Below are 17,281 nucleotides of genomic sequence, written 5' to 3'. Positions count from 1 at the left end.
TTTTGTAGCACTTATCTGTTTATTGTCTTTCAGATTATTCAAAGAACGTTTCAAAACTTTGCATGACATGGATTATACTACCAAAACAGTATTTAACACAGCTAACCAGCAAAGCATGCAACACTACCAAGCTGTGTCATAAATTGCACTCATACCCCAAGAGTTATCTGAATATTTTCAGTCTATGCATTTCTTAAATTATTTGTTCCAAATCAGTAGTTTTTCCAGAGCTTGAGTTTCTTGTACTTAATGTGCATTTTAAGACAATGGACATCTCTTCATAAAACAATCAGAAACAGCGAGAACAATATTCAGTAAGTTGACACCAAAAAAATCAGGACAGTATGAATCAGAAGGGCATCACGCTTTAGAACGCGTACAATAAGATCAGACTTTTTAAAGGAAAAAAACCTCGTAATGACTTTTAGTGTCCTTTTAAGCACTTTAAAAATTGGCTTAATTAAGCTGAATTCTAGCTCTGTGTATCATTAAGGATGCATTAAGTGGTTTATGAATCTTGTATCTCTTTCAGCATGATAGCCTGCTTCTTGCAGCTGTGCTCTGCTGAAGCTGGTGGGATATCCAGATTTGGATCCAGCATAGATCAATCCCATCTTCTGAGATACAGTCACAGCAGCACATATGTCTGCCTGATCATTAATAGGCACTTTCCTTTGAGAGCCTTCCCCTTTGAGGCAGAAGTAGAAAAGGGCCAATCTTGGATACTTAAGTGGCAATACCATAGCATCAGTGGTTGAAGGCATTGCAGATGGGGGGGGAAAAATAACTCATCCCCATCATAGCAACAGAGGTTTATTCAGTACTGGGGGGAGGCTTACTTTGGCAAAAGGAGTATTTTTTTTTCAATGTAAAAGGCCCCATAAACCCAGATGTTATTCCAGTGAGGCTTGGTCTTTTATGTAGTATTCACACAATCACTTACACTTCGATAATACTGAGTATCCTCGTGTGGTTTTCAGTCTAATTCATACAGAGGAGTCAACAGCAGGGACGCGTGCTTGCAGGTTTGTAGTGTTCCTGTTGGGTTTTTTTGAGGCTATCTCAATCCATTCAGGATTCTTCTAAAAGATCAACTAAATCCATGTAGATGATGTGAAAGTGGCGGTTCATACAATCACTGGCTGTGCAGGTGAGTTTCAGTTAAATTTTCCTTTTTAAGGTTTATTTAGGTATAAGATAGAAGTTCTGAAATAATATCTTTTTAGGAAAAATGCAGTGGTGTTGGCTTCTGTCTTTCAAGAAGCAAATTAGAATGATTTTTTTTTTCTTTAAACAGGTTTAGTGCAAATTTCTTCCTATATGTTCACCAAGGCACTTTGATCAATGTCCCTTGCTGTTCTGTGATCACAGAAGTAGTGATTATGTTCAAATACTTCCCAGTTAACAAAACAGGCCATCAGATTCCTCATGCTTCTTGTTCACGGTGATGTCCCAGCAGCCATGTCTTGAAGGGTGTGCAATTTAAATATTACATTCCTGTTGCAGAAATAGCACTAGAATTCTTCATTACCATATGGTTTTACTAAACAAGAAGTATAGTCTGGAGTTTGGATTCTGGCATATTCATTGGAAGTGGCGCTTACAAAAATTCCTAGGCTGCAACTGTATGTTAATGTTTATATATAAATTTTTTACTGTCTCCAGTTTGTCAACTGAGCATGAAAACACTATAATGAGATTATTATCTCACAGAATAGAGCTGGCACAAATCTGAGTAACACTGCAGTAAGAAAAAGCTCTCAAGAGTGGCAGAAAAGGTGCTGCACTGTTGCTGCGGGAACAATGGCTGCCACAATGCACAAACATCTACAGTGCCCATGTGTTCTCAGCTTTCTTCCTGCTTTCCATGATTTTCTACCTTGTTGGAGCAGGGTGATGTGAAAAAGGGTGGTTCTACAGCTGCTTCTCCTTTTGGATCTTAACAGATTTGAACTGTGGACCAGAAATGGAAGTATGTTCTGGAGTTCCTGATAGGAAACATTCTCATTTGTCCATGACTTAGGCATAACACATCATGCACAAATAAGTTGTTTCTAAAAGCAAGGTATAAAACCACACTGGGTTAACATGTGTGTCCAGAAGGAGATTAGGCGTGTGGCCTTCTGGCTAGGAAACAGAAGGCCACCATCTCTTTCTTTTCCTCTGTTCCAAAGAAAGGTACAACGAAGCAAGTGTCCTGCTAAATGCATAGGCAATCCCTTCTCATGTCTGCAAATGGTAAGGTACAGAACTCCAAAGCTCGTAAAACCTGTGCGAGAGAGTTTTGTAGAAGCTTTGTAGGTAAAAAAGCTTTACGCTGAGCCTGAAGATCAAGGGCTAGGACCGCAACAGCAAGCTTAACAAAAAGGCCAGAACAACAAAAGAAAAACCACCCTAGCTTGTAGTGAATTACATTCTGTTGTTAATAGGGTCAGTGCAACAGAAAGGAGATCCCAGCATCCTAGAACAAGGGGAAGGGAACGCTCCTAGGCCTGTGAAGCATGTAACGGTCACAGTGCCTGGGAGAAATAGCGCAGTGCACTCTTGAGACTGGATCTGCTCTCGCTGAAGAACTTCTCCCCTTGCCAAAGTTCAATGGCAAAGTTTTGCTGGAGCAGCCCAAAAATGAAAATTTTTTCTTTTTTCTTTTTTTTTTTTTTATCTCCCCCTAAGTCAAGTTTGAAAGATGCTGCACTTTCTGGAAGACTAAATCAGCAAAAAGACTTGGTCTTACAGTAGTTCCATCACATAATATACATTCCCTGCTTTTCCTGGAGAACTACCTTCACCAAATGGATTTATATACTAGTAAGGACTGTGCTTTCTGTATTCCTTTACAGTAAGTTCCATAAAAGTTGTATTTCGGTCCTCTTTGAGGACAGGAAGGTGCGCTTTGCTGGGAGAGGACCAGTCAGTTCTACTTTGGCTTAAGACAATGTTTCTTCTCGCCACAGAGTCTTAGTATCTGTGGATGACTATCCTGTAACCTCTTGCTGAAAACAAATGGTAGATGCCTTCCTACGTTCCAGGGCAAGCTGTCCCCTCAGTCGTTTTCTGAGGAACTGGGAATTTCAGTGCATGAGGGATAGCCCCTTTACTTGAGGGTTCTGCATCACGTTTGCCTCTTAAAGTTTGGATTTGGGAGTGGACTGGAGCAAGATTCTCATGTCTAGCAGTGCTTTCTCAAGGTAATGTGCCATTTGGGCTGCATTTGTGTCAGCACAGCTGTTGAATGCTGAAATTGCAAAGTTGATATGTTCATCCATAGGGTTGTAACAGATTCCATAGCCATCTGGAACCACGGGACCAAAACACATCACACAGTCTGTCTTTGCTGGGACCTGTGGAGACAATGTGATTAAAAACTTCTTAACCAGTCAGAGAGAAACGTAGCCATCGAATGCTAACAGCTCTGTCAACAGTAGAAGAAACTGCCATCTCGTTAAATGCTCTAGAAGAGGGCCTTTTTGGTCAGACCCACCTACTGCCACAGGCATGCTGGATTCTACCATTGAGGAGCAACGTGTTTTCCTATGCACTTGCAAAGGAGCGCCTCCTCCCAAGGTAAGCTCGTAGTAAGTCACAAGCAGCACTGTATCAGTAAGGATGAGAGCATGGCAGATGAGCATCAAGCTGTTCTGGCAGCTAACTTCAATTGATCTCACTTGCGTTTAGGCACCAGACGCTTTTGGTGACCTTGGCTTTGGTTATGCTAGTTTCTTCACAGGATTGAGTGGGACTGTGGCAGCTGTAAGATCAGATCTGCAGCTTTATGGGATTGGTAGCAGGCTTAAAAATTTCTGGCCCCAAATGAAGATTAGTTTCTAACAGAAAGGAATGAAGGAGACATGTGGAGAAAAAAGGCAATGAAAAGAAACAGAGAAGGCTTCTGTCTTTGCTCAGACAAGTCCTACCTGGCTGGTTGAGAGGTTGAAGTGCATTGCGACAGCATACGCTGTGTCCATGAACAGTTCAGGCATGCTCACTAGGTCCTCAATAGCTTGAAGCTTCAAGCCTAAGAGGTGGCGGTCTATTGCATTGCCCCTTATTGCCTGGAAGGAAGGAAGACTAGGTGAAAGCCTGTCTAGTAGGCAGGTGAGCAAAACTGTCCACTTCTTTGGGTTAAGGAAAAGAACACTTCTAAAAATCTCTAAACGTTTAAAGTTAGGAGGAAGCCAGATCTTTGGCTTTAGGACCAACAGTCAGTCTTGTTTGTAAGGACTGTGAAATCAAACACACCAGTGGAACCAACCTTCTGGTTCCTGCCTGCGGGCTCCCTCTGGTTTAAGGGGTCCTCATGCAACTTTGGCATTTATCAGCAACAATGACAGCAGGAACTGAATCTACTCTCATGTTTGATTCCCTCCTTTACGTCAGCTACAAGGGACACTTAAACTGCTAAGCAGAGAGAAAGGATTCAGTCCGTGGCCTCGGGCACCGTCAGTTAGACCTACGCAGCGGCACAAACAGCCACATCACCGTGTCAGCAGAGAAGGCTCTTAAGGTCTCATCTTTCATCAGAACCCTCATTTGCTAGGTAAACCCCCAAGTCTGGCTACAGAGAGGACACTCACCATATCAGTGTATTCCCTATGGGCCTGGGCAGCTCTCCTCAGCAAGTCTGCTTTCTCCTGGTCCTGAGAACACACAGATCTCTCTGTAAGTTTTTCTGCAGAATGGAAAACCTCATTTTGGCTGTTCCTCTAGGATGAAAGGCATTTCTGCCTTGTGTGTCCATGCTAGACTAATTTTTAGATCTACTGGATTGAATTTTTAAATCATGTTTGGCTGCATTACTCCATTCATTCTGAATGGAGTTCTCCACCCACCAGTAGCAGAACTTAGAGTAGCTAGACAGACTTTTAGAAGGGACATACTTGGTTTTGGTGGGATTAGAAATGTCCACGTTGTTTCTCAGGCCAACACATGTGAAAGGAAAGCCAAATGAAACCCAAGCTGTGTAAGTATAGACTCCAAGCTACCATTTAGCCCAACTTCATATCGGGTGCAGTTCTACTCAGCTGAAACCAGCTGACACAGCATTAGCCAAACAAGCAGCTTTTCCTCCTCTCTCTCTCTCTCTGTCTCTCTGTTTTTTTTGTTTGGTTGGTTGGTTTTTTGAGTGGAGTCCTCTTACTCTACTTCTTCAAGGTCCTCACCGATTTGTCAGGGCTGTCCATTGACTGCACAAACTTAAGAGATTGTACAGAAGTGGAGCGGATGGTGTCTGTGCGGCCCAGGCGGAACATCCTTAGCGATGCACTCTCATATGTGGCACAGGCATGGCCGTACATCCTGGAAGAGGGAGAAGAAAGTCACAGAAGTGAGTTTGCCTGGGGAGAAGCAGCCTCTTGTGAAGTGGAACAACTGGGGAAGGAGGAGACTTTATGTGAGTGGGTCCAATTGACAGCTGACCTCTGATCCCTCCTTACTAGGACTGTACACACACAGAGGGGTAAATCTCACCTGCTGCTTGGCAGTTGCCACAAGTGAGACCTGCTGTTTGGGCCCAGTGCGTGGGGGAAATGTGTGATCGGAAAGCAGGCTGCAGCAGCCTGCGAGGCACTTGTCTGTGCCGCCCTTCTCAAGCTTATGTATCTCAGCCTGACAGTGAAGAGGCTGAGGAGCTACCTGTTGGTCTTACCTGTAATATGCTAGCTGCAAGGCCAGCTGGATAAAAGCATCAGGACTTATATTCTCTGACTTGGGGAAGGCTTTCCCAAATTGATGAAAGACCATGACTTTGACATCCAGGTCTTCGACCATTCTGCAAGGAAAAAAAGAGGTAAGTGTTCCTTTGCCTGTTCTTGCAACAAAGGTATAGATTTGCTTTCACAAGGCTCTGTGGGAGCAGGCTATCTGGATCTGACCTACGTAGGACAGAATGCTCCATCGACATGGATCTGTCTGGGCAGCACCACACAGATGAGCTTTTTTTGGCCACTGCTGAAAATCTTCACCAGGTGAGATGGGCGTGTGTGTGTGTGTTTCTGCTCCAGTATCCCAAGTTAGATCCAGTCAAGCCTTGCTCTTTCTCAGTAAATGGGATGGATCGGTAACTACCCCTTCCTAGCACCTCTGACTTTGCCCCTGGCAGGTGGCTTTAGTGTGCTTTTCAGCTAGGTTCAGTGCTGTTGACCCAAGAAGTCACTGGGAAAATTCCCTGGCTGCCATGGGGGAAGCCTCATTTAAACCACTGACACGTTCCAGAGGGGGATGTTAATTACTCCCTCAGCCACTAACCAGACCTCTCCAGTGCTTCACACTTACATGTTGAGGTTCTGCTTTGCCTTCTCTATGTCATTCTTGATTTCTGGAGTGATGTTAAACCGCAGCTTTTTAGGCATTGGCAAAGGACTCATGGGCGATCGTACCAGCTCAGGTTTCTTCCTGCACAGAGAAATTGTTATGTTTAACCAGACCTTTAACTTGAGGCTCAGTTAAGCACACCAGAACCCAGGTAGACATGCACAGGAGATCTTCCCCAGCACTTTGTGACACTAGTGACAGGCTGAAAAATTCTTCACAATACTATTACAGTATTTTTTTGAAGGATATGAATGAAATTACATCTGTGCCTTCCGCCCAGAAGAAACACCTCTCCCCAGTGGAAGACCTGTTAGTTCTGAACAGTGCAATTCCCTGAGAATGGAAGCAGCAGCAAAACTTGTACAGAGTAGCTTGGCCACTTGATTCTTATCACAAATACAAGAACTGCAATACCTAATTAGCACCCCGCTACCATTCCTCCAGAACAGATTCCTAGGGGGTGAACTGTGAAGTGGCATGATCCTGGGGAGCAGGTGGTTTGAAACCTGCCTTCCAATGCTGAGGAAAAGTAGAGGAGGCAGGACTCACGTGTACTCCACGATGTGATCCAGAAGAGCAACAATGGGTGGGCCTTCGGAGGGAGCGTGCTCATAGACAAGACCACAGGAGCCATCTTCAGCAATGATGAACTATGAGGGAAGCACAAGAGGACAGCATTGAAGACAGACATGCAGTGTGTGAAGCAGGAGCTATCCAGAGAGATCTTAGTACCTCACTGCTGTTTCAGAATGGACAGCGATCCTATCCTTGCACACTAGAAAGGTAACCCAAAGGTCTTGTTTAGCAGAACAGCAACAGAAGCCTTTCAGCAGGCCTAGAAGATCTGATGGCATCGTTACAGTTTTGCAAAACTAGCTGGGTGAGAGTGTGCCTGATGGATATATCTGTGTGCTCAGTGTCCTGGCAATACAGAATGGTTCAGTGGTTTTGATTTACTTAGATGCACACATAATACAGGAATAATATCGCCACGTGCTGGCTTACCATTACTTTTCAGTTAGCTGGAGCATCTAAGCTTTATCCCATCGATGAAGTGTTCCAAATAGGAACAAAATAGCTGAAAACATTATGAAGAGCTCAGCAGATGTGAGAATAATCTTTTAAAGCATGACTGCTACTATCCACAAGCCATATACCAACTAATGAAGGAGAAAGCTTGAATAGCAGCTGCTGTTGAAGGCTCTTGACAAGATCGGAGGAGAGATCTGAGGGATGCCATGGGATGGCAGCTTTTGTTTCAAAAAAACAAAACTAAAAGCCATTGGGCAGCTTCTGGCAGAAAAGGGAAAAGTGACAAGCCTAGAGGAGAGATACAAGGAACGGACCTCCCTGCATCTGGGCTGCCTCCAAGGAGATGAGGCATTGTTCACCGCAGGCAGAAAATTGTTTTACAAGAAACACAAAGAACTGCTACGCTGAGTAAGTATGGGCAGAGACAGTAAAACAAAAGTCCTTGAGGCAGGAATGAGTGCTTGTGGTGACTGCAAGGGAGACCATAGGGTGTCATACTGCCAGCCACCACACCTCGTCTCCCCTACTTCTCCACCCTCTTGATACAAGGAAAACATTCCTGCAAAAGGTTTTTGGGATTACTTGGACCTTTGTAGCGTCAGGAAAAAGCACCTCCTCCAGACCCATGTCTTCAGCGTCTGTAAAGCATCAGCACTTACTTGAAGGGTTTTGTCGAACCATCGGTTCCCGCTGTTCCAGCGACTGCCCCCGCCGTGCAGCATCTGAGCAGCCACACGGCTCTTGTAGATGTCATCAGACACCCGTGGCATAGGTGCATCAAGGCAGACAGTGCAAATGCTCTTCTCAATCGCACGCACGGATTCCTTGTTGGTCTTATCTGGGAGAGAAATGAACAACAAATAAGGAAGGGGAGTTGGAAAACTTCCATTTAAATTGGAGGGAGACCAAAATTTGAAAAAGCGGGTTTGAAGGACCCAGTGTTGGATTCCCGTTGTACCTCAATGCAATACTAGTCATTTAGGGGTATATAGTTAGCTACAGTTTTGTTAACCGGGTTGTTACAGATGTGAGCATGCTGCATTCACCCTCCTTTTTTTCACGTTTCCTACATCCCACCCATTTGTAAAGCAACAAACAAACTCTAAGATTTCAAAATGTAACAAAAGTTTCAGACTTGACCTGTGTACCTTCCAAAACAAAAATGACTATGCTATGCAATGAAGTCAAGTTGATTCTTGGAGGTATCTGTCCAGAACGAGCTTCCAAAGCACTGAGCAGAGCACAGCAGTGATGGTGGTGGTCATGTCTGTTAGGACTTGCATGTTAGGGGCTCTACAGACCTTTCAGAAGGTTGTTGTAGGCTTTTGCCCAGCTGTTTCGGTGGTTGGTAGTGAGGATCCCAATAGGTTCTTTGTTTGTTTGGAGGGAGGTGTTCCATATCTTCTCCAGCTGAATGAAGAGCTGGTCAGTGGTAAGGGGACTTCCGTCACTGTTGTAAACATCCAGCTCAAAGAACTGAAGGTGAGAAGAATGGACAAGGACAGAGGCAACATGAGAGGAGATCTTTCTTGTCCAGTCCCAGAAACAGGGAACAGCCACTTTGAGAAGGTAAGACCTGACCCGAGAGCTTGGCTTGTAAGCAGAGCTTTGAAGGACACTCAGAACTGAAACACCAAAGCCCAGCTTCCCTTGCAGACCATAAATACAGTCTAGGTTTGAAGCTCAGAAGCCACGGTAGCACAGGCCAAACACACGAGGAATTCCTGTTTCTGAGGCTCGGCTATGGTGGTAGGGCTTTGAGAGACAGGAATTGTGGGGACAAGAAACAGAGGAAGAGAGCATTTTTTCTGCCTCGTGGTCTGTTGCTCACACAGTCCCAGCTGTTGGCCAGCTAAGGCCAAAGCGGGTAAAAGGAGTAGGAACAAATGGCTGGTAAGGCAAGCCTTGTGGGCAGAGCTTTGTTGTTCCCTTTCCTCTGGACCGCAGCTAGCTGAAAGGGACTCCTACATCTAAACAAACCTCGAAAGCTCAGCAGCTGCCATACCTGGAAGTTGTGAACCACTGTGATGTGTCTGGATTGCTTTTTGCCTTTGGCATAGTTGACAATGGAGTCCCGCTTGGGCCCAGGAATGCGGCAGGATGAGAGGATCTGGTAGTACTGGTTCATGCAGAGGGGCTTCCCACCCAGGTACTCCACTGGAAGGGTCTCACTGAAGACACAGCAAGGTAAAGGAGGAAGGGGGAGAGAAAACAGATGAGTGGGAAGGCCTGCACTCCCCACACAATGGGCACAGGCTCAGCCATGCAGCTGCTGTCACTCACTGCAGCAAGATCTAAATGCGTTGGTGCTGGCAGTATAAAAAAGGGGCTGTCCTTCCCCATTCCTGCCAGCTTTCATAGTTGGGGCTACAAAAAGTCTGTTTGCTGGCCTCTCGTTTGGGAAGGGGGAAGAACACTATTCCCTTTGTAACACCAGAGCGCCAGATCTCTGGAGCTACACTGCACAGCCGCAGAGAAGACTCCAGGGCACAACATACTGGGAGATGTATTTCCTGTGAAATGGCAGAAAGAGGCTTTGGCTATAATTTTTGAGAGGTGAGTGATGTGTTAATGACTCATGAACTAGACTGGGACACGATCAATCACTTGCGCAGTCATATTCCAACCATCCTTCTCGGGGCTGGCCCTGAGCCTTGTCTGAATTTGGGTGTAAAGGTGTGATGTTGGTAAACATATTTTTGGAACATAAATAAGGCATGTTCAGCTGAGGTTTGTTGGTGATCACAAGAAAAAAAGAGTAGGGAGGAACAAGTTTCTCTAGAGCTCATCCCATCCAGCTGGGAGATGAAAAATACCAGAAACCCAAAATGAAAGAGAGAAATTCCTGCTGCCTGAACTGTAACTGTTCTGTGGGCAAACAAAAGTACGTAGGACTCAGTCAGGCTCACTCCCTCTAAGCATGTACACATGTCAAATGAAAGTATTAAGGTAAACAAAGAACATGAAGAAAGACAAGTAAGCAGTGGTGGTAGTTTTGGCAGTGAGCAGTGATGTTGATTACAATATCTCTTTTCAAATACGTGCTGGCTTTTCTTGCCTTTCTCTTTGGAAGGGAGATTTATTGACTAGGCTCAGCCTTTCTATGACAGTGAGGAACACATGAGCAGTAGGAGGGTCACTAACTCACTTGTCAATCATGGTCTTGAAATCCAGGATGCCCTCAATCAGCTTGGCAGCAAACCTGGAAGAGTATCAAATGGAACAAGTTGAGAGTCAAAACACAGAACATCTGGAGCTGAGAAACTAGCTGAGGGCTAGCCGAGCTTCCCTCTGCTCCTTAGGAAGTTCAGGCTTTCTGCCAAGCCCCTACTGTGCCCATCTCTGGTTAGCTGATACAGCCACTCTGGGGTTGTCACTTAAGATAGCTGGACAGTACTACCACGTAGCACTTTCCTTTTTAAAAAATGTATCTTACTATATAACCAAGGAACTCTAGACAACTTTCAAGAAAGCAGGGTTCAGTCCAGATGCACAAAGGACCTAACAGCAGCATTTTTTACTGACGCGTTTGGTTTTACCACATCCTAGCTCTGAGTCTTGGCACTAAAACAGCACCAAGAACAGGGGATTTCTGCCCTTCTGTGGCCAGAGGCCACCTCTGAGTTTCAAGCCAAGGCACAGCTGTATCTCCCTGCATCCAAGACTCACCACTGTTTAGTTCCTACCTGGTAAATGTTCTGCTGCTAATGCAACTCTTGGGAACATTCCTCTAGCATCGAGGGATCTGAGGCAAACGCAGACATGCTAAGTGCTGATGCCAAGGTGTTGTGTTCACAGGGATCAACATAAACACAGCCAATGCCAAATCCCAGCAGCGAGGGAGGCTGTGACAAGCCACATCAAACTGCTTAGCTGGGAGTGACAGGCTGGCCTACTCTGACCTGGGAGCTCCCACCCATGCGTGGGAGGAAGGAGGCAGGAGGTCACTGTGACAAGAGTTGCAGTCAGCTGAGCTCCAAAGGCTTTACAGTGCTGTGAGCATTTGGCATTTGCAGGCAGTGTCATCTGGATTTGCTCAGCCTACCCATCCCTAGTAAAGATCAAAGGACATAACTCCAAGAACCTACGGGCTGTTAAACAAATGAGACATCCTGCAAAGTAGGTTTCAATGAAAATTTCCCAGCCATATTGCAAAACCTGAGAAAGTAAAACAGCTAGGGAACAACAGTGAGAGAGCCTATGTTCCCTTCCAGAGAGCAAACAGCCTGGGAGTGGAGTTAGGGCTTGAGGGGGAAGACAGGGGAGAGGTTAGTTGACTTGTTTTCAGCCAGCAGTGTTGGCCAGATTAAGGAATGGAGAACCCTACTTTTAAACCCTGCCTTCTGGTTTCTGAAGCTTTAGTCTCAAGCCGTGCTGCCAGACTTCTTTCTGCAGCCACAAACTATGCAAACACACATTTAGATTGTATTTAACATGGAAGCCCAGATTCTTACGCAGCTGCTCAGTTCCACTGCTCAGGGCACCGGTAGTGCTCCAGATCCCATCTTCTATTTGGGTAACTTGAGAGTGAATATGAGCGACTGCTTTCAAAGATGTTGATCTAGTCTTGCACTGTCCCTGTAAAGCTCTGCTCAGGTGTATCCGAGGGACTGGAAGGGAGGATTTGTTCTCAGCCTTACTGCTCCCCTGGCTGGTACTTCTGAACTACCAGAGCAGCAATGACTGGTAACTGTGGCAAAGGTAACTGTATAAAGGTCAATGCTAAAGTTCTGCAGGTGGGTTTAACACACTCTTAGTGGTGGTTAAAAATCAAAGGGACACCACAGGGAAGAGAGGATGTAGCAGGGTTTGATTGCAAGGAAAAGCTCAGAGTGGCGAGGCTGGTCACTGTTAAGTTTCCCAAACGATAAATCACAAGTGAAATGACACAACAGGGGACAGTCCCCTGCAGGAACAGACCAAATGAGAGTCCTGCAGCAGGTTCCCCCATCCCTACAAACTAGCAGACTCCAGAGCCCAACTCCTGGTTAGTCTCCCTGACGTGCCTGGGATACTTTTTATGCCTCCTTTAACTGCACACACAATCTTAGCACCTCTTAGTCTTCAGTGTGTCAGATATATTCTCATAATGCCTCCAGCCAGTGATCTGGCCATCTTGCAATGAAGATCTGTGCTACAGTAAAGACAGAAACATAGGTTTTTAGTCCCTGTTTAGTACTTGAACCACGGGACGCTTCAGTTTTCACCCTTGATGACATACTTAGTCTGGTGTAACCAGAGTTTCCTTAAAGCCTGGCAGCCTTTCCTTATCTGTACAGCCCTCTTGCACAGCACAGGCAGTTATCAGGCTTGGGGACCACGTGATAATTACTCTCTTTCTCAATCAGCCTAAACACCCTCTTCCCTGTACCAGCAGAGATAGTGCATCCCATCTGAAACCTAGGGGAACGTAGGAAAAGGACTTTACCTGAGCTGACCTTGTCGATCCAGAAAATCCTGCTTGGGTAAGACCACACCAGGGCTGGAGTGGACCACAACTGGCAGGCGATACTCCAGGTAAGCTGTCTTCAGCCACCAGTCTGAGAGCTGGGATGGAGAAAGGCAACATGCAGGCATGGCATCTGCTGCTGTTTGACCCATGCCTGGCTGAACAGTCTCGGCATCCTGTCCCCGGTTCTGCCCCACACTTTGCAAACAAACTGTTTGGGTCATATGCTTTGCATGTGGAAGGGTAGAGGGGGATTTGAGCAAGGTAGGGGGGGCTCTTGGTGCAGGGCTCGAGCAGAGGGTTTCCTTCAAGTTCTTGGGCCAGCTGTGTGATGCCAACAGGTTAGAGGCTTCAGCAGCCACATACAGGGTTAGCGACTCCCTATTCTGCCATAAATCTCTCTGCTCACCCAAGTCCTGGTGAGGAGCTTGCACAGCTTGGGGAGGTCAGCAGCAGACTGGTCGCGAAGGTGATGCTATGAAAACACAGGTGCCAGTGGATGCAGCCAGGACACCAGCAAGGTGTGCATCAGACCACCCTCCCTAACCAGAGCCTGCGGCCAGAGTCCCAACCTACCCAGTTCTCTGTTTTCTTGGCTCTTCTCTCCAGGCCTTTCTGCAGCCTCTCCCCAACGCCTCCTGGCTTGCAGAACTCAGCCACCAGCTCCTGTGTGTGGTTCAGCTCCTCCTCGCTGATGATGGGCTGCAGAGCCAGCAGGTAGCGGTCCAGCGTTTGCTGGAGTGGTGGCACAGGGAGATGGGGCAACGCTTCCTGATGAAGTTGGAATCTGCCTGGGATCTTGCCTAAAGCTGTCGGCTTCAGCAGGCCGTAGGGCCTGGCCTGCAAGGCACAGAGCAAAGGTCGAGACAAGGCTTTTCCCCGATATGCACAAGGCAGCAAACAACCTGGATCTGGGAGTCCCTACCCCAGCCTCTCTGAGGACACGCAGAAGTCTCAGCATGGGAGCAGAGCACACAAAGCACAAACCAAGGGGCAGTCTACTAACTGCATGCTAGAGATGGTTGTAGGACATCCAGAAAAGTTGAAAAAGAGAAACTTGATCTCCCAAGATACCGATTTTCTGGTCACCAGAGGAAATGCTGCCAGGATAATGACACATCTCCCACTCTCTGGGCACCTTCCAGCTGAGAGTCTCCACACACAAGCAAAATCAGACCCTTCCATCCCATGGTAAGTGGGAAGAAAGAATATTTCTTTCATGACTTACATCTTACGTACTGTCAGAAACTGTTTCATTACTTCTTACAACAGCATAAGGCTAGAATGTTAAGCAGAGCCCTTGTGCCATCTGGGCTTTGAGGAGGCAGAATTTAGTTAAGTTTGGGGCAGGGTTAAAGTGCCTCTTCTCTGACCGACTGGCCAGGGATCGTACATCACCAGTGATGGTCACGGAAGGACCGGCTGTGATATGCAGGCCTTGGGGCAACTCTCCTTTGTGCTGATGAACTTTCCAGTTACTGGAGGATTCAGCTATTATTAAGAGAACCTCTACCCAGTAGTACCAGTATGGGACTGGCCAAACTACAGGAGCCTTTGGAAACAGGGAAAGCTGTTCAGGAAATTGTGGGTGATGCCAACAGGCTCCTGGGATCCCATGGTGTCACGTGAGAGTGAAAGCCTTAAAAACGAAATGGATCAAACCCAGAAGATAACCAGGAAAAGAACTCTGCAGTTTTCCCCCAAACGAATAACAACATCCTCTTGGGTGAACAGGGTTGGACATCCTCTAGCTTGAAAACGTTTAAATTGTACTCTAAAGGTTTTCAGTTCCCTCTGCTCCTCCCCCTCTATTGGAGCTGCTGAATCAGACACTTCCCTGCAGGACTCTGGACTTCGCATCAACCGAGTACTGAGGATACAAAGCCAGTGAGAACATTCCCTTTGATTTCCAAGGCAGTGAGAAAATATCTGTCCCCCCCACCTCCTCCCAGCAGTTAAGCACAGAGAAGAAGAAAGCGTGAGCTAAATCTGCAAGGTGACAAAGCCTCCGTGTGGTACTGAGCCCCCAGACAAAATGCCCTATGGTCTTTGTAGGACACAGCAAGAACTATGAGATCGAGGTTTGGAGAAGGAATGTTAAAAACAAGAGAAGGGGGAATTACTGAAGCATGAAAGAAGAGTGGATCTGGGAAGAAGTGAAGGGTGTTAATCATGGCCATGTGGGCGTACCGTACCTTCTCTCCTTGCTTCTGCTTCCTATCCATGGCTGGTAGGACAGAAAAGATCGTAAACCTCTCCCCTGGCCTGTCTCGGTTTCCTCTTCCACCTGACAATGTGCTGCCCACGCAGGGCGTCACCTCGTTAGCAAACTGTCCTCTGATCGGAGGGCTCAGGGCCAGACAGGGTTCCGGGAGAGGACGGGGGTAATCAGCCCATCAGGTCGCCTCAGCTGCCACCATGGCACCTCTCTGGGAAGCCCTCCCACAGCCACTGACCATCAGCCCTGCATTGCCCAGTCGCTGCTTGCTGATCAATACTGGGCGGGCAGAGTCCTTCGCTGATCAATAGCTCTGGGCCTCTAACCACGGCAGAAGTGAAAGTGCTGGGGACAGCATTCCCTCAGCCCTCACCTGGGCCATGAAACTACGGCGGCCATCGTGACAGGAGCCTGAACATCAGGCAGGAGAGATGCCAGTTTATGTCCTCGAAGCAGGTGGCAGCAGGGGCTGTCACTGGATGGGACAAGCTGCAGGGAGCATTTGTGTGGGGTGATGGGCAATTTAGTTCCTTTGCTCAGGCAAAGGCGGTCAGAGTGCCGGAGGGGGACAGCTCTCCAGCAGGAACTGGGCGGTGACCCAGCATCCCTGTAGGTGACGTAGGATTAGTTGGAGATGGGAGCAAATTCAGTTCGGCGCTACAGGCCCTCATGCCCCACGCACATGTGGTCGTTATTGCAAGCTGAGACTTTGGGGAGCTTTGGGTTGTCAACCCTCAAAAAAAATCAACCGGTATCTCCAAAGCAAAGCAACAGCAGAAGTGCGCAGCCACAGGGAGCATCGCCCCCTCCTTCGCGTCTGGCTGTTGCCCGAGGGGCAGACGGGCGCAGCCTCCTGCGGAGCTGAGATCAAGAACGATGACTCCCAAAGGCGGTTTCAGATTTTCCCTGAGGTAACGGTGCAAATCCCAAACCCAATCAACTGAAAACAGCGCACGCTAAAACGTGGAGCACGTTTGTGTCTTTGCTCTGGTGCCCTCTGCTCGGCTGGTCCGAGGCCAAGGGCGCCGGCAGCGCGGACACAGCCCGCTGGCCCCGCGGGACACGGCCGCCCTCCAGCGCCGCCGACCTTCCCCGGGGCCGGCCCAGCGCGTGGGAAGCCCGGCGGGCCCGGGGCTGGGCCAGGCGCCTCAGAGCGGCCTCCCCGCCGGCCGCGGCCGTGTGCAGGCGGCGGCGGTTTGTCTTTCCCTCGTCCTTTTGTTTTTAAAGGGGACGCTGGAGACCCTCGGCGCGGGGACAGCCCGCCCCGGCTGCCCCTCGGAGCGACACCCCACCCCCCCCCCCCCCGGCTCGGCCGCCGGGCCCCTGCGAGGGACGCGGGGCGGGCCGCGGCCCCCCTCAGCCCGGCACGGCGGCTGCCGGGGCCGCCCCCCGCCGCTCTGCGCCCGCCTCCTCGCCGGGGCCCGGCCCTGGGCTCCCGCGGAGGCGCCCGGCGGGAGGCCTAGGCAGCGTCCCCCGGCCCCGCCGCCCCTCGAGGCTCCCTGCCGGTGGCCGGGCCCCTCGCCCCCGTCGCAGCGAGACCCTGGGCCGCCGGCCCGCGCCACCTCCGCTGCCCCTGCCCGACGCCCCCAGGCGGGCCGGTGCGGCTGGCGGAGCCCGCGCCAGGACCGGCGGGGCCGTGGCCCAGCCCCGGGCCCAGGCCGCTGCCGCCCGCCGGCGGCTCCTGCCCGTTATCGCGGCTCGGGGCAGGCCCGGCGCTGTGTGCCGCCTGCTCGGCACCGGGACGTCCCCAGCCACCATGGCCCCTCCCGCGGGCGGCGCGGCCCGGCCGCTATCTCACGGCCCCCCCGCGCCCCGTCCCGGGCCGGCTGGAGCCCCCCACCCCCGCTCGGTATCCTCGGGCGGAGCGCGGCTGGCACTTACCACAGCCCTCGCCACGAAGGCTAGCATGGCTCCGCACCTGTCCGCGGCCCCGGCCGCCGCCCGCCGCAAGGACACCGGCCACACCGGCCGCCGCCCCGCTCGGCCGCCAGGGGGCGGAGCCTCCACGCCGCCGTCTTGAAGCGGGGCGAAGCCCGCGCCGCCATCTTGGGGAAGGGCAGGGTCCTGCTGTGAGGGAGGGAGTGCTGCGGCCGCTGTCGGGGTGGGGATGCAGCTCCTCTCTCAGCTGCCTTCTCTAAGGGGCGGTGAGAGGAGTCCTGCTCGCCGAGGCGCGCCTCCCCTCCCCTCCGCGCACACCCGCTCCTGGCGGCGCCCCGTGGTGCTCTGTGGGCAGAGGGAGGCTGTGCCCCGCACAAACATGGCGGCGTGGGCCA

At 49.4% G+C, this 17,281-nt stretch overlaps 1 protein-coding gene across 3 annotated transcripts; it reads right to left on the bottom strand.

Annotated features, from left to right (window-relative positions):
• CRAT (carnitine O-acetyltransferase) lies at window positions 1-17,006 on the bottom strand. Of its 3 annotated transcripts, XM_040606364.1 has the most exons (15): window positions 16,890-16,992; window positions 14,986-15,088; window positions 13,367-13,630; window positions 12,770-12,888; window positions 10,490-10,543; window positions 9,347-9,512; window positions 8,643-8,817; window positions 8,001-8,179; window positions 6,859-6,959; window positions 6,271-6,390; window positions 5,645-5,767; window positions 5,160-5,295; window positions 4,575-4,637; window positions 3,915-4,052; window positions 1-3,341 (listed from the first exon to the last, which is right to left on the bottom strand). In XM_040606364.1, the coding sequence occupies exons 2-15, from the start codon at window positions 15,013-15,015 to the stop codon at window positions 3,126-3,128; spliced, it is 1,884 nt and encodes a 627-aa protein (XP_040462298.1). In that variant the 5' UTR covers window positions 15,016-15,088; window positions 16,890-16,992; the 3' UTR covers window positions 1-3,125. The 3 variants fall into 3 exon arrangements, with proteins under 3 accessions (XP_040462298.1, XP_040462300.1, XP_040462299.1); XM_040606366.1 differs by lacking the exon at window positions 14,986-15,088 and having other exon boundaries at window positions 16,890-17,006; XM_040606365.1 differs by lacking the exon at window positions 16,890-16,992 and having other exon boundaries at window positions 14,986-16,040.
• Between the last annotated feature and the right edge of the window lie 275 nt (window positions 17,007-17,281).

The sequence above is a fragment of the Falco naumanni genome, chromosome 9 (assembly GCF_017639655.2).
Source record: "Falco naumanni isolate bFalNau1 chromosome 9, bFalNau1.pat, whole genome shotgun sequence".
In the NCBI taxonomy this organism is placed as follows: domain Eukaryota; kingdom Metazoa; phylum Chordata; class Aves; order Falconiformes; family Falconidae; genus Falco; species Falco naumanni.
This window is presented reverse-complemented; position numbering and strand designations above follow the sequence as displayed.

Bases quoted from the DNA above. Each gene is read 5' to 3' on its own strand.
- CRAT (XM_040606364.1), bottom strand. From the start codon at position 15,015: ATGGATAGGAAGCAGAAGCAAGGAGAGAAG. The intron at 10,544-12,769 runs GTAAAGTCCTTT...ATACTCTTCCAG, and splicing joins GATCGACAAGGTCAGCTCAG to GTTTGCTGCCAAGCTGATTG. The intron at 4,638-5,159 runs GTGAGGACCTTG...GTGTGTTCTCAG, and splicing joins TGGACAGCCCTGACAAATCG to GACCAGGAGAAAGCAGACTT.